This window comes from Elephantulus edwardii, unplaced genomic scaffold (genome assembly GCF_000299155.1).
Source record: "Elephantulus edwardii isolate Elephantulus edwardi_28Jun2011 unplaced genomic scaffold, EleEdw1.0 scaffold00054, whole genome shotgun sequence".
In the NCBI taxonomy this organism is placed as follows: domain Eukaryota; kingdom Metazoa; phylum Chordata; class Mammalia; order Macroscelidea; family Macroscelididae; genus Elephantulus; species Elephantulus edwardii.
The window spans coordinates 12,040,664-12,053,632 of record NW_006399804.1 but is presented as its reverse complement, the minus strand read 5'-3'; the positions used below and the strand labels follow the sequence as shown (position 1 = coordinate 12,053,632).

General features: G+C 36.1%; 1 protein-coding gene across 14 annotated transcripts in view; it reads left to right on the top strand.

Moving 5' to 3' along the window:
* The window catches only part of ABI1 (abl-interactor 1), a 136,241-nt gene that overhangs the window by 99,504 nt on the left and 23,768 nt on the right, over positions 1-12,969 (top strand). For 12 of the 14 annotated variants that reach the window (XM_006887075.1, XM_006887074.1, XM_006887067.1 and 9 more), the window contains one exon: positions 10,177-10,353. The exons of 1 other annotated variant lie outside the window; for it this stretch is intronic. In XM_006887075.1, the coding sequence (XP_006887137.1) occupies positions 10,177-10,353 (177 nt within the window). Of the gene's footprint in view, positions 1-10,176; positions 10,377-12,969 lie in introns of all 14 variants that reach the window. One more of the 14 variants, XM_006887076.1, reaches the window with a different exon arrangement.

Below are 12,969 nucleotides of genomic sequence, written 5' to 3'. Positions count from 1 at the left end.
TAATCGGGATGGATGTCTCAGAGGCAGTGCGATTGGCACAGGATAGAGCAGGGTTTAGGGCTGTTGTACCATAGGGTCGCTATGGGTCACAAACGATGGCACATTACAACAGCAGTTCTTTGTGGTATGTGAGCTATCTCATCGAATTTTGGTCCCAGTAAAGCAAGGAGATTGGTGTTGGGATGAGTAGAAAGAGGTGTGGGAGCATGGGAATTTGGGCAGTTCCTCTTTGTGAAGTTGGTCAAGGTCAAATGGGGCTTATCTCCATATAGCCTTTCCTCTTTTAGCACTTGCTTTTAAAATATTTAGCAATAGGTTTCTAAAATTTAGACCTTAAAACTTGTGTAAGTTGGAATCTGTGTAAAGCAGAACCCTGTTAAAGAAGGACAGTGCAAATAATTTTTCACTAAAATGAGCAGTAGAATATAGGTCAAACTATCTTGTCAAAGGTTGAAAACCACCATGCTTTGGAAGACAGAAGAAAGTCCCAAAGGTTCCAGCTCTGTAAATTTTACTCTTTCTTGAAGCTGTAACTCATTCAGGAAGTGTTCCTGGTGTAGTGTGTATGGAATTGCACTGCTTAACTAATGACCATGCCTCTCTCGCAGTTTGAATCTATTAGCTAGCTACTCCACTGGAGGAAGATGAATAATCTTTCTGTTTAGTTTACAGTCAGAACTCCAATGAAGGGTCTCTTATAAATATGACTCCAAGGCAATGAGTTGAATGAGTAGTTACTTCATTATTATGCTACAAGTATAAAAATGCTACATGTTGCTTCAAGTGAAATTGACACCCCTCCCCATGGTATGAGATTACGATCCAGTTTCGTTGTTCCTCTCTGTATAGCAAACCAATGCATTGTTTGAATAATGCATTTTCCTACTATGATGTCACTATAAAAGAACAAATTTCCTTTTAGGCATAGGTTTGTTTTTGAGTTCACTCTTCTACTGAATTAGATAATTTATTTAATTCTATGTAAGAACTTTACTGCCTTACTTACTTTGACTTCAGTAGTTCCTAAGGACAAGTTCTCCCACTCCCAGTATTTTTACTGTATCTTGGCCATTTGATACTCTTCTCCTTACATAAATTCAAAATGATGCAAGACTTTGTTGACACTTTTGTTGGGATATGTTGAGACTGAATAGTCTTGGTTTTATTCCTCCATTAAAGTAAGATTGAGAGATGGAGATGCATGCTGTGAATAGGCAGAAATATATCTACCTAGCTCTTAAAGTACACATTTTTTTGCTTTTTTTTAGGTTAGTTTGCTAAAATTCCATTTCACTGTTACCTTATTTTTTTACTTATAGCTAAAAGTATTTATAACTGGAGAAGTTGAGTGGAGAGGTTTTATTCAGGCTGTACTGGTAATTTTTTTGTATATAGGATGTTTCTTTAGACTATCTTGTGTTTCCTACTGCTGTTGTTCCTCTCATGGTATTGTACTTCATTATCACTGGAGTCTACCAGAAAAATTTCCTTACTTAGCTCTAGATATTCTTGTTAAAACCAAGAACCCAGTTATGACCTAGTTAGTTTTGACTGACAGTAATGCCGTGCCTGCCAGAGTAGAACTGTATTCCATAGGATTTGCAGTATTGAATTTTCTGAAGGCTTTTGAGCAGCCTCTTAGGTGTACTTGAAACTCTAACGTTTTGGCAGCAGCTTGTCTTTTTTACCTTACCTCACCCAAAGTCATATATATTAAACTACTTAGCTTTGTCTTTGGTAGCAGCTTAGTGCCAAGCAGGTTGTATTGGCTGGTTTTTTTTTAAAATGTGCTAAAAGTAAATTCAGAAAATTATTTTTAAATTGTGAATAGTCTTTCCAAAATAACAAAATTATGAGCCACTGTTTACTTTTCAAATTGGATAAGGTAATTGTGTTTAGTTTATTGTCATTTTGATGTTTGTAAAAATGTCCTATGATGTCATATTATGGTTTACCAGTAAACTAAAAGACTATTTTTAAATTTAGTTTTTTAAGTTTGTGAGCTGTGAAATAGAAAAGCTTTCTAGTAATAGATTCATGGTTTAAAAGATGGCATTCTCCTTCCCTTCAGTCTGCTTATTGCCTCAAAGTGTATCTTGACTTCATCACTTCTTCAGTAGCCAGATCATTAGTCATGATCTTTATTTATTTGAATTTACTTTTTAGGGTCTATTGTTTCTCTAGTTTGTCCAACTCCCTTTTTCTTTCTTATGAAGTTGAGCCTTTAGGATTTGCTTACCTTGGAACTAGAATTTTCAAGGTGTAAAAACCCTGTTGTTTATTAGATTAGCTCTGAAGAGTCCTAAAATTCTTTTGCTAATAGCAGAAAGATTTGAACTATCATTCACATTCATAAACTTTGTAATACACAATGTAGTCTGTTCATGTTTTATATTAGTATTTAATAAATACCTTAATTGTAGATTAGGTAGTTTGGTAAATACAGTTTCATTTTGGTTAGTACTTTTGGATACTTTTTTGTGTGTTAGACAATATTTAAAGTTCTAATATCAGCTCATTCTCATATAAGTAAAATGTGATCCTAATTGATTAAAGCTTATATACTATTTCATAACTAGTGACAGAAAGAGTATTCATGTCTAAGTTCTTTGGCTTCAAGTTTATACCTTTTCTTAACCATTAGTTTCTCATTGTGCTCCATGGATCAAAACATTCCTGTAATGCCTCCTGAACCTTCTGATTGCTCTCAACTAGAGTAACTCTTTTACTTGTAGTATATTATTATTGACATAATTTTTGTTATGCTACACTGCATCTTTTGCTATTAAAAATGAAGAAATAGTGTGAATATGAGGACATTCAGTCATGAAAGAGTAATTAGTATCACTGAAAAAGCGAAGTTTGACTTGGTGAACATATGCATGCTGTTATTATACAAATGTTCTAAGCTTGTTCCCCTCCTCCTACTTGCTTTTCTTGCTCAGCCTGCCATATGGAACCCCGCTGGATGGATTGTAATTTGGACTTTTTGTGATTCAGAAAGGAGAATGGGAAGAGGTGGACCTGGAGAAAAATTTTTCAAGGAATTGGAAAGTGTGCCCTATATCACATATGTAATGTGTGAAGAAGTTGGAAAGATGGGAACATAGGACTTTAAGAGAGTTGTAGACTCAGATGTTTGATTCAAATAAGGAAAGAGCTTGAACCACTTAAAATTTCTTTTGCCCTTGAAAACTTGTGACCTTTTGAGATGCTCTTTTGCTTACATCTACTCCCCCAGCCCTGTAAAGATTGCTCTCTTTGCCCTAAGAGGACAGATAGAGAGGAGAGCAGGTAGGATGCAAGTGAATCAGAAAGCTCTTGCAATAGCCAGCTTGAGAGATGATAGGAGATTGATTAGTATTATAGAGGAAAGTAGGAAACATTGTTCTGGTAAATATGACCAGATTTTATGATATTGTTGTTGCTGTTGATTGCCATCGAGTTGAGCACAATTCATAGTGACCCTATGAATAAAAGGTCTGAAGCTTTCCCATAACTATCATTTCTCAAAGTTCATAGGCTTTCCAGAGGCATGTTATTTAGGAAGTGGACGTTAATGGTAGATGTATGACTTATACAATTTGATAGAGAACTGAAGCAGAAAAGAAACATTTAGTCAAGTAGACGGTGTTTGATTTGGGGTATTTTGACTTTGCAGTATCCTTGAAACATCTGAGAGGAATTCTGAACAGTTTTGTACATGAGTCTGCAGTTCAGAATAGTTACAGGAAATATCTGTGTAAATATATCAGTCTAGAATGGATATAGAAAAATTATAATCTAAGCCAAAATGTAGATGAAATTTGCTAGACAGGAAAGATTCTACGACTAAACTTGTAGGTGATGCATCAGAGCATGATGGCTCTATAAAGATGGCTTAGTATTTAGAGAAGCAAGAACAAATTCATCTGAGTATTAGCCCACACTTTTTACCTTTCATTGAAGCCTCAATTGAAGACTAGTTTTCTAGTCATTCATTGAAGTTGTGAATCCACGCTTAATCCATGTTAGGCAGAATTTAACTAAGCTTTGTACTAGTTTAACTTGTGTTAGAAATCTTAGAAAAGTAAACATTTAAATGTGTTCATAGGCCTGTGGCTTCTCTAGTAAGAATCTCTCTGATGATGCCTGAGAAGCCTTAGTGTAGAGTTTCACTTAATTTTGAATAATCATTTCTGGTACTGGTTAAGGGAGCTCTGGTGGCCTAGTGGTGAGAAGCTGTGTTGCAATCCCAAAGGCATGCATTTTAGAAGCAATAGGTTAAATAATCCAATAGAAAAATGGGCACGGGATATGAACAGACACTTCACCAAAGAAGACATTCGGGTGGCCAACAAGCACATGAAGAAATGTTCAAAATCCCTAGCCCTGAGAGAGATGCAAATCAAGACAAGTCTGAGATATCATCTCACCCTAGTAAGAATAGCAAAATTTAACATAACAGCAAGAAACAAATTCTGGAGAGGTTGTGGAGAGACTGGAACCCTTATTCACTGTTGGTGGGAGTGTAAAATGGTGCAACCACTGTGGAAAGCGGTATGGCGCTTTCTCAAAAAGTTGCAAATAGAGATACCATTTGACCCAGCAATTCCACTACTGGGAATATACCCTAAAGAGACCATAAATGACATCCAAGCAGGTATATGCACACCCATGTTTATTGCGGCTTTGTTCACAGTAGCAAGGAGTTGGAAACAATCTAAGTGCCCATCAACAAACGAATGGATAGAGAAGCTGTGGTATATTCACACAGTGGAATACTACACTGCTTTGAAAAACAAGGAACTCATGCAATATTATTCAAAATGGGTGACCCTGAAGGACATTATGCTGAGTGAAGTATCTCAGTCACAAAAGGACAAGTAGTATATCGTGCCACTGTTGTAGAATGAGGCTGGCATTGGGGTGGGGGTAAGACTGAGAAAAACTGGATAAATTATGTTTACTGCATTGAAGCCGATGAGGGAGAGAATAGTTTAAGAGTATTATATTTTAGGGCATTATGATTATCATAAGAGTCCAGAATGAGGGTTGCAGAGTGGCGTATACTTGGGATGGGAGTGGGGAGGTATGGCCATGGGGGGGGTGGGGTTGCGGATTGTGTACCAATGAAGGAGTTTTTCTTTTGCTTTTCAAGGAGAGGAGTGACCTGGGAGTGGGGGTGCAGGTGAGTGGGTGGGGAGAAAAGTGCAACAATGAATGAATGGAATACCAAAATTTCTGTAGATATTCATTGAAATTAATAATAATAAAAGAATGTAATAAAAATTTTTTAAAAAAAGAATAAAGGTAATTGAAAAACAAAACCAAACAAAGCAATAGGTTCTTCGTGGGAGAAGGATGAGCAGTCTTCTAAAGAAAGTGCTTTTGGTCTTCATTCTCTCTTAGTAACATGAAGACATCTAAGCAGATGACACTGAGAAGTAAAAGGAGGTTGAGGAGGGCGAACAGCCCTGCAGAAGTTAATAAGGCATATTTATTTTTGATCAATGCTTTAGGCATATACTGATCAACCAGATAAACCTGCCATGTTCTTGGTCTACCCCAAATCCTATATTATATGAGATTATCATTAGTGACATTGCTCATTTCAGTTCAGGGATGTATTTATTCAATAGCTGTACCCATGTTTTCTGAGTAGGGCCTTGGATTTTACTTGCTTTGACTTAACTCATGTTTAATCTGCACAGTGGAAACTTTTTAAAAGGAGTCTATATAAATACAATCAACACTCTTAGTATGAGCAGCCAGGAAATTAAAAGGTGAATTGCATTGGGAAAGTCTGCTGTCAGAGACCTCTCCAAAGTACTGAAGATCAATGATGTCAGTCTGGAGACTAAGATGTGCCTGTTCCAGGCCATGGTCTTTGCAATTGCTTGCTATGCTTCAGAAAGTTGGACAATGACTAGGGATGATAGAAGGAGAATTGATGCCTTTGAACATTGGAGAAGAGTACTGAACATATCATGGACTGCTAGGAGAACAAACAAGGAGCCAGGCTGCTCCTTGGAGGTAAGGATTCTGAAGCTTTGTCTGACCTACTTTGGACATGTTGCAAGGTAGGATCAGTCCTTGGAGAGGGACATCATGCTTGGGAGGGTAGAAGGACACCACACGAGATGAAGATTGGATTGATTCAGTGAGTGGGGTAATGGTAGTAGGTGTATCAGAGACAATAAGATTGGCACAAGATAGAGCAGGGTTTAGGGCTGTTGTACATAGGCTGTCTATGAGTTGTAGGCTACTCGACGTCACATAACAATAACAATAACAACAACATTAATGCAGCTACTTTTTGAGGAAGATGGGTCGGAGAGCTTCAATTTAATTCAGGGTATTGACTGTTCAGTTGCCAAGTTCTTTCCAAATTTCAATATGAGAACTAGAGAGAGTTTTTTAAGGGCTTGAGACTTAAAGCAAGAATTTATATAGATTGCTTTGGGCCATTTTCACATTCTCCAGTGAATCATTTTCAAGAACTTTTAAAAATTCAATTCAATTCAGTAAAAGCAGGAAGACATGTCAATGCTTAGAGGAGTTTGTCTTAGAAAAATTGCCATAGAAGACCAGAATCCCCTTGTAGAGACCCCCTACAAAAAACAAAGGCATTTTACGGCCATTTGTGAGTTGAAGTTAATTCAGTGGCAGTGGTTTTGGTTTAGAATTAATCTAATGTTGACTTCTTAGACTGCAGGAGGAATTGGAGCCCTTGGGCAGCCAGCTGTTGCCTTTCTTTTTAAGCAAGTACTGTGTTCACTCTTCTCTCGTCTAAAGTATACTAACCAAAGTTCCATAGATCTACCCGTAGTGGTTGTGAATTGTTCTCCGTATAAAAGAAATTTTTCTTCTTACAACTCATTATAGGAGATATGTGTCTCTCTCAGTTGTTGTTTCGCCTGTTGTCCGAAGGGTCCAGAATCTTCTTTGACAGCAGATCTTAATAGTGATTGTTCATTGGGACAGAATGACTGAGGTTGACTGTCAGTTTGGAGAGGAAGCTGTCTTGTCTGGAGGAAGGTTGGCATGATTCAGGCAGCTGTCTTTGAACCTGCTTTCTGGGACATAGTCTGAAACTATTGCTTCGATTTCATTTCACTAACAGCCATTTAAAGGGAAGATCTTTTATTGCCCACTCATCCATATAATACGGTCTAGTTATCAATCAGAAACTTCCATGGACTTCTCTCCACTCCTGTTAACCAAACTTATCTTTCTTTTCTGGAAGCCTTTGATTCTGCCTCTATTCCATCCTCATTGCCTGAACAGTAAAAAATTGTGGTCTGAGATTTTTACCTCTTGTAGGGAGTGGTATTGCTAACGTTAAAGTCACCTCTCTGGTAGTTTGAATCCACCAGCTGCTCTACAGAAAGATGGACAGTTTCCTCCTGTGCAGTGTACAGCCTCCAGAACCCCTTGGATGATCAGCTATGAGTTGGTTCTAACTCACTGGCAGTTGAAAGACCAGAAAGAATGATACTTTTCTTTTCTTAGGAATTTCTTAGACGTTCATTGGAATGACAAGATTTTTTAAATATTAAAAGAAACACACAAGATTCTTATAAAGGAGATTTACTATCAAAAGCCTTTCTTTAACTAGAAAATACTCGAAATGTATAATTTAAAAACAGGGAACTCTAGTGGTATAGTGTGTAGGGCATTGCACTGTTAACCCAAAGGCAGAGCGTCTCTGGCAGTTCAAATCCACCATAGGAAAAAACGATGAGTGATCTCCTCTCCAACAGGTCAGCTGTGAGTTGATTTTTTACTTAATGACAGTGAATTTTAATGAGTAGCTAGTGGGTGACTCTGACAGTTTCCTAGATGCTGCCAGAGACACATTGGCCAAGACACACTGGTCAAAAACCAAAGACTTTATTACTCATATCAGTAGCATTAAACCAGAATAAACCGTGTTTATGTCAGTTAACCAAACTCCAGTTTCTACAAGGAGCTGCAGAGAGCAAACCTGGTGATACCTGGGTACAGGTATAGGAGAGAGCCTTGCAATTTAGGAATTCAAAACCTTTTGTGATGGGCAGCAAGGTTTGTTAACCTTTGTCCTGTGAGATTTTATGTTGTTGTAGTTAGTTGTCAGATGGGCTCTGGCTTAGGATGAGTAAAACAGAATTTGTAATCAGTGCTGTTCTTATAGTTGTTGCTATATTTTAGCCCATTCTTGCAGCTCCTCGGTCCCATCTCACTGAGTATCTTCTTTTTTATCTGACTCTACCAAAACCCTTATGTTTCTCTGGGAATGGTTTCTCCTGAAAACATGCCCAAGGTACACATAGGACGAAGTCTCACCTTCCTTACTTGTAAAGAGCAGTCTGTCTGTACTTCTAAGACAGATTTGTTCATTCTTCTGGCAGTTGATGATAAATTCAGTATTATTCCCCAACACCATAATTCAAAGCATTGATTCTTCTTTGGTCTTCCTTATTCATTAGTCACCTTTCACATAAATATGAAAATAGCATAACATGGACCAGATGCACCTTTGTCCTCAGAGTGACATCTTCAGTTTTTAACACCTTAAAGAGGTATATTGCAGCAGACTTGTCCAATGCAGTATGTTGTTTGATTTCTTGATTATTGCCCCCATAACGTTGTTGTGGTTCTTGTTATGTGCTGTTGAGTCACCTGCGACTCATAGCGACCCGGTGTACAATGGCTCTGAACCCTGTCCTATCCTGAGCCAATCTCATCGTCTCTGACAGAACCAGTACCACTTCTCTAGTTACTAAGTCAGTTCATCTCATTCTTAGTCTTCCTCTCCTGCTCTGTACCTCCACCCTTCTTGCTGCTCCTTGGAGGCATAAACTTTGGGCACATCCTTTGAGAAGAACGTCATGCTTGGAATGGTGGAGGGACGATATTGTAACTCCAAGTAAAAGTAAATACTTGGTAATTGGTAATTTCAAATTTTTCTCTGTTTATTATGACCATGCTTATTGGTCTACATGTGAGGATAATTGTTTACTTTCTTTGAGTTTTAATCCATATTGAAGGCTGTAGTTTTTTACTTCTATCAGCAAGTTTTTTATTTCAGCAGCAAGGTTTTGTCATCAACATATTGCACGTTTATCAGTGTCTCTAATCCTATGCAATATTCCTCATATAGTCTAATTTCTTAGATTATTTGCTCAGCATACAGATTGAATAAGTAGAGTGAAAAAAATACAGCCATTTCTGATTTCAAACCAGGTAGTATCTTCTTCTTGTGTTTTAATGTCTGCCTCTAGGTCTACATACAAGTTCCACATGAGCACAATAAACTTTTCTGGAATTTCTGCCCTTTGCAATGTTATTCATAACTTGTTTATGATCCACACAATTTTGTAGGACTTTTACATAATCCGGGAGTATGTGACTTAGCACTTAACTCAGTGTGTTTTAATTGCAGATTTTTATTTCTGATTTGTATCCCCAGTAAATGAAGTATTAAATTCCTCAATAAGAATAAATGTTGTTGTTATAAGCCATCAGGTCGCCTGCGACTCACAGCAACCCTATGTACAACAACCCTAAACTTTGCTGTCTCACTGTCTCCAACACACCCACCCCCAATACCCTAGTCACTGACTCAATCCACCTCATAGAGAATCTTCCTCTCCAGTGCTGTCCCTGCACCCTCCCAAGCATGATGTCTCTCTCTAAGGACTGGTCCCTCTTTGCAACATGTCCAAAGTATATCAGATGAAGCTTTAGAATCCTTGCTTCCAAGGAGCAGCCTGGTTTAACCCTCTCTAGGATGAACTTGTTTGTTTTCATAGCAGTTCATAGTACATTCAGTACTCTTCTCCAACACCACAGCTCAAAGGCATCAATTCTCCTTCTATCCTCCATTCAACTCTCTGATGCCTAGCAAGTGATTGCAAAGACTTAAGCATGGCTTAAACAGCATCCTCAAACACAAGTCTTTAGAAAAGAAAATGGCCTTCCTGAGAATGGTTTTAGAATCAAATCCATAAAATTACTTGTTGCTTTTAATCATCTTTAATTATTTTCTGTTGAGCCTTGAAGATAATTGCTTAATTTTAAACAAAAAGACAAAGTATTCAATGGAAAAATAGGCATGTAGTATAGTTCCATAATACAACCTAGTGGCTATATAATTTATATTATTTACCGTAACAAATAATATTTCCTTACATTGTTTAAATTAAAATACAGACTGTGGACATTCATAAAGAAAAAGTGGCTCGGAGAGAAATTGGTATTTTGACAACAAATAAGAATACTTCAAGAACTCACAAAATAATAGCACCTGCAAATATGGAACGCCCTGTAAGGTATATTCGGAAACCTATTGATTACACAGTTCTGGATGATGTGGGCCATGGTGTCAAGGTAAGCATTTCCTCATCACATTAATGTTAATGAATTTGCACATGTAACCATTTTAAATAGGAAGTATATTTTAATACTCATTAACTGTCAACTAGCATTATTAATTTTTAGACTGTTTAAAGAATATGAATTTTTTTGTAAGTGTAGAACAGTATTCTACTTCTGATGTCAACAATATTAAAGAAAATATTAAAATGAATAGTCATAAAAGTAATTGGAATTCTGTTAGATTAGTATTATAAATCTATGTTCTGATGCTGCTGTTCCTTTCACGATAGAACGGATATTTAAAGTAAAAATATAGATGTGCTCAGAATTGTTTACAAAATTTTATGTATACTTTTATTGACAAATAGGTGCCTATCTCTGTGTGTGTGTGTGTGTTTGTAATTCCAGTTACTTGAGGTCAGGTTGCACAGAATTAAGAGACTAAAAGTGAATTTTTCATGTCTGTGGAGAATTGAAAATTGCATATAGTTTTGCATATAGCCTTTTTTAGGGGAGAAATATTATTTGTTGCTCATATCCATATTTTAAATAGTACAGTTGGAGGATCTTAAAGCATTCGTCTAGTCCTTCAACTTTTTAGGTATTGATAGATCATTTTGTAAGCATCTGGAATGACCTGGGTTCTTCAGCCATTTCTGTTCAAAATTAAAGTAGTTCTATGGAATTACTAGTATTATCTTTTTATAGTATCTATACTAATTCTTGTTCTGTACAGTCAAATTAGAACCAACCTATAGCTGATCTTCTAGTGGGTTTTCAGAGATGGTCAGTCACATAGGAGGAGATTGCCTATCTTTCTCCTGTGGAGCAGCTAGTGGATTCTAACCTGTGCCTTTAGGTTGACAGTGAACTCTTTACCACAAGGCCACCAGAGCCCTCTATATATTCTGGGGAACAGTTATATAGTTTTGTTTTGAGGAAAATTTTTTTAAAATAATTGTTAAGTGGTCAGAATTTTGACATCTTTCCTAGCTGATTGATCTAACAGGTAACATTACTGGGTCTGTTCTGTTCTGAAATTTTTGAGATTCCTGATTGAGTGGAGAATATATATAGCTGACAACATTAACCCTTATTGTATTCATCTCTGAAATGACTGACTGGTATCTCTACTTTATTTTTGAGACATTTTATATAAAATTGGACCGTTATACTTCAGATTGTCACAGTCCATGACTATTCCTTTGTGATATATGTAAATGAGTGTTTACTCAAGATTAGATACATCAATTTCTGTGCTAGTATATTTCATGCTGCAAAATAGATGATACAATATAAGTTTAGTAGCAGTAAAAACTATGGGGAGAAAAGCTAATGAAGTTTGGTTTGATGTTTAGAAACAATGTAAGATATAAATAAAATAATTCCAGGATAGAGAAATTATCAGGACAGAAGCATAGGGAACATAAAAATGTAAATGAATGAATGGAAAGCCAAACCTCTAAAAAAGAAAATAAAATAAAAAATTTTTAAAAAATGTAAATCTTACGAAGAGATTTTGTACTAGATTCTTTAGTACACTGGGATAGGTAAAGGTCCCATGGAGCAGAGAAATAAATATGTTTTTATAAATAACGGTAACAGTTTAGCAACTGTATATAGTCTAGTTCAAAACTTACAGGTTACTTTTTATTTTATGTTTGTGTTATTTGTTTTTAAATCTTCAAAATGAGAATGTAATCTCATGGAATTGGTTATATTAGAAGAGGAAAGAAAGCTTTGTACAGTAGCTTTCTGTTTATTAATCAGAAGAGTGAGCAAGTTCAAAGCATTGGCCTTTAAATAATACAGTAACTAATATCTTTGGTGTATCCCTCTGACTTACTTAGGATAGAAAAGAGGAAGGAATCAAAAGAGAATTCTGTTGCAGAGGATTGTAAGAGTACTCATCTGTAAACATACATGTTAAGAAAATGAAATATGTTTTAAGAGTAAGAAAAAAATAGTTTAATTTTTAATGTTGGAAATTATATATTGTAATATTTTGAATTGTAAAATATAGATTATTTCTGATACGTGCGCGTGCACGCGCGCTCACACACACACACACACACACACACGCCTTGGAAACTGAATCTCATAAGAAAGTAAAGGCTGTATGTTTGCACAGTAGCTGTGTTCAATTAGAGTTTTCATTCCTAGCTGACTCCTTTCATTTGAATGATTGCTAGTTTTTTTGTTTCTTTTCTGCGTTAAACTGTAAATGAGGGAAGATGTGTAATAATGCTTAGATTTTTTTTTTTATTGTAGAATAGTATTAATGCATTCGAATTCATGTCATATTAGTACATGCCATCTTCAGGAATTCTAACCATTTTCATTCATACTTAGTTTTCTAAATCCAGGTTTGAAATGTTGTGGTTTACGTAGGTACATTGTTTTCAGATAGAAATGAGACCCACTATTCTAAGCAAAAATTAAAGAATATAAAAATTCTGTTACAGTTTATAGAAATCATCTTTAAGAAGAAATAAATTACTCTTTTGAGTAATTTAATGTTGCTTTTATGTAAAACATGATCGATACCTATTTAGAATGGCAGACGTGTATAAAGAATCTGCATTTTGAAAAATCTTTAAGACCTGTAACTAACTGTAGAACCTAAAG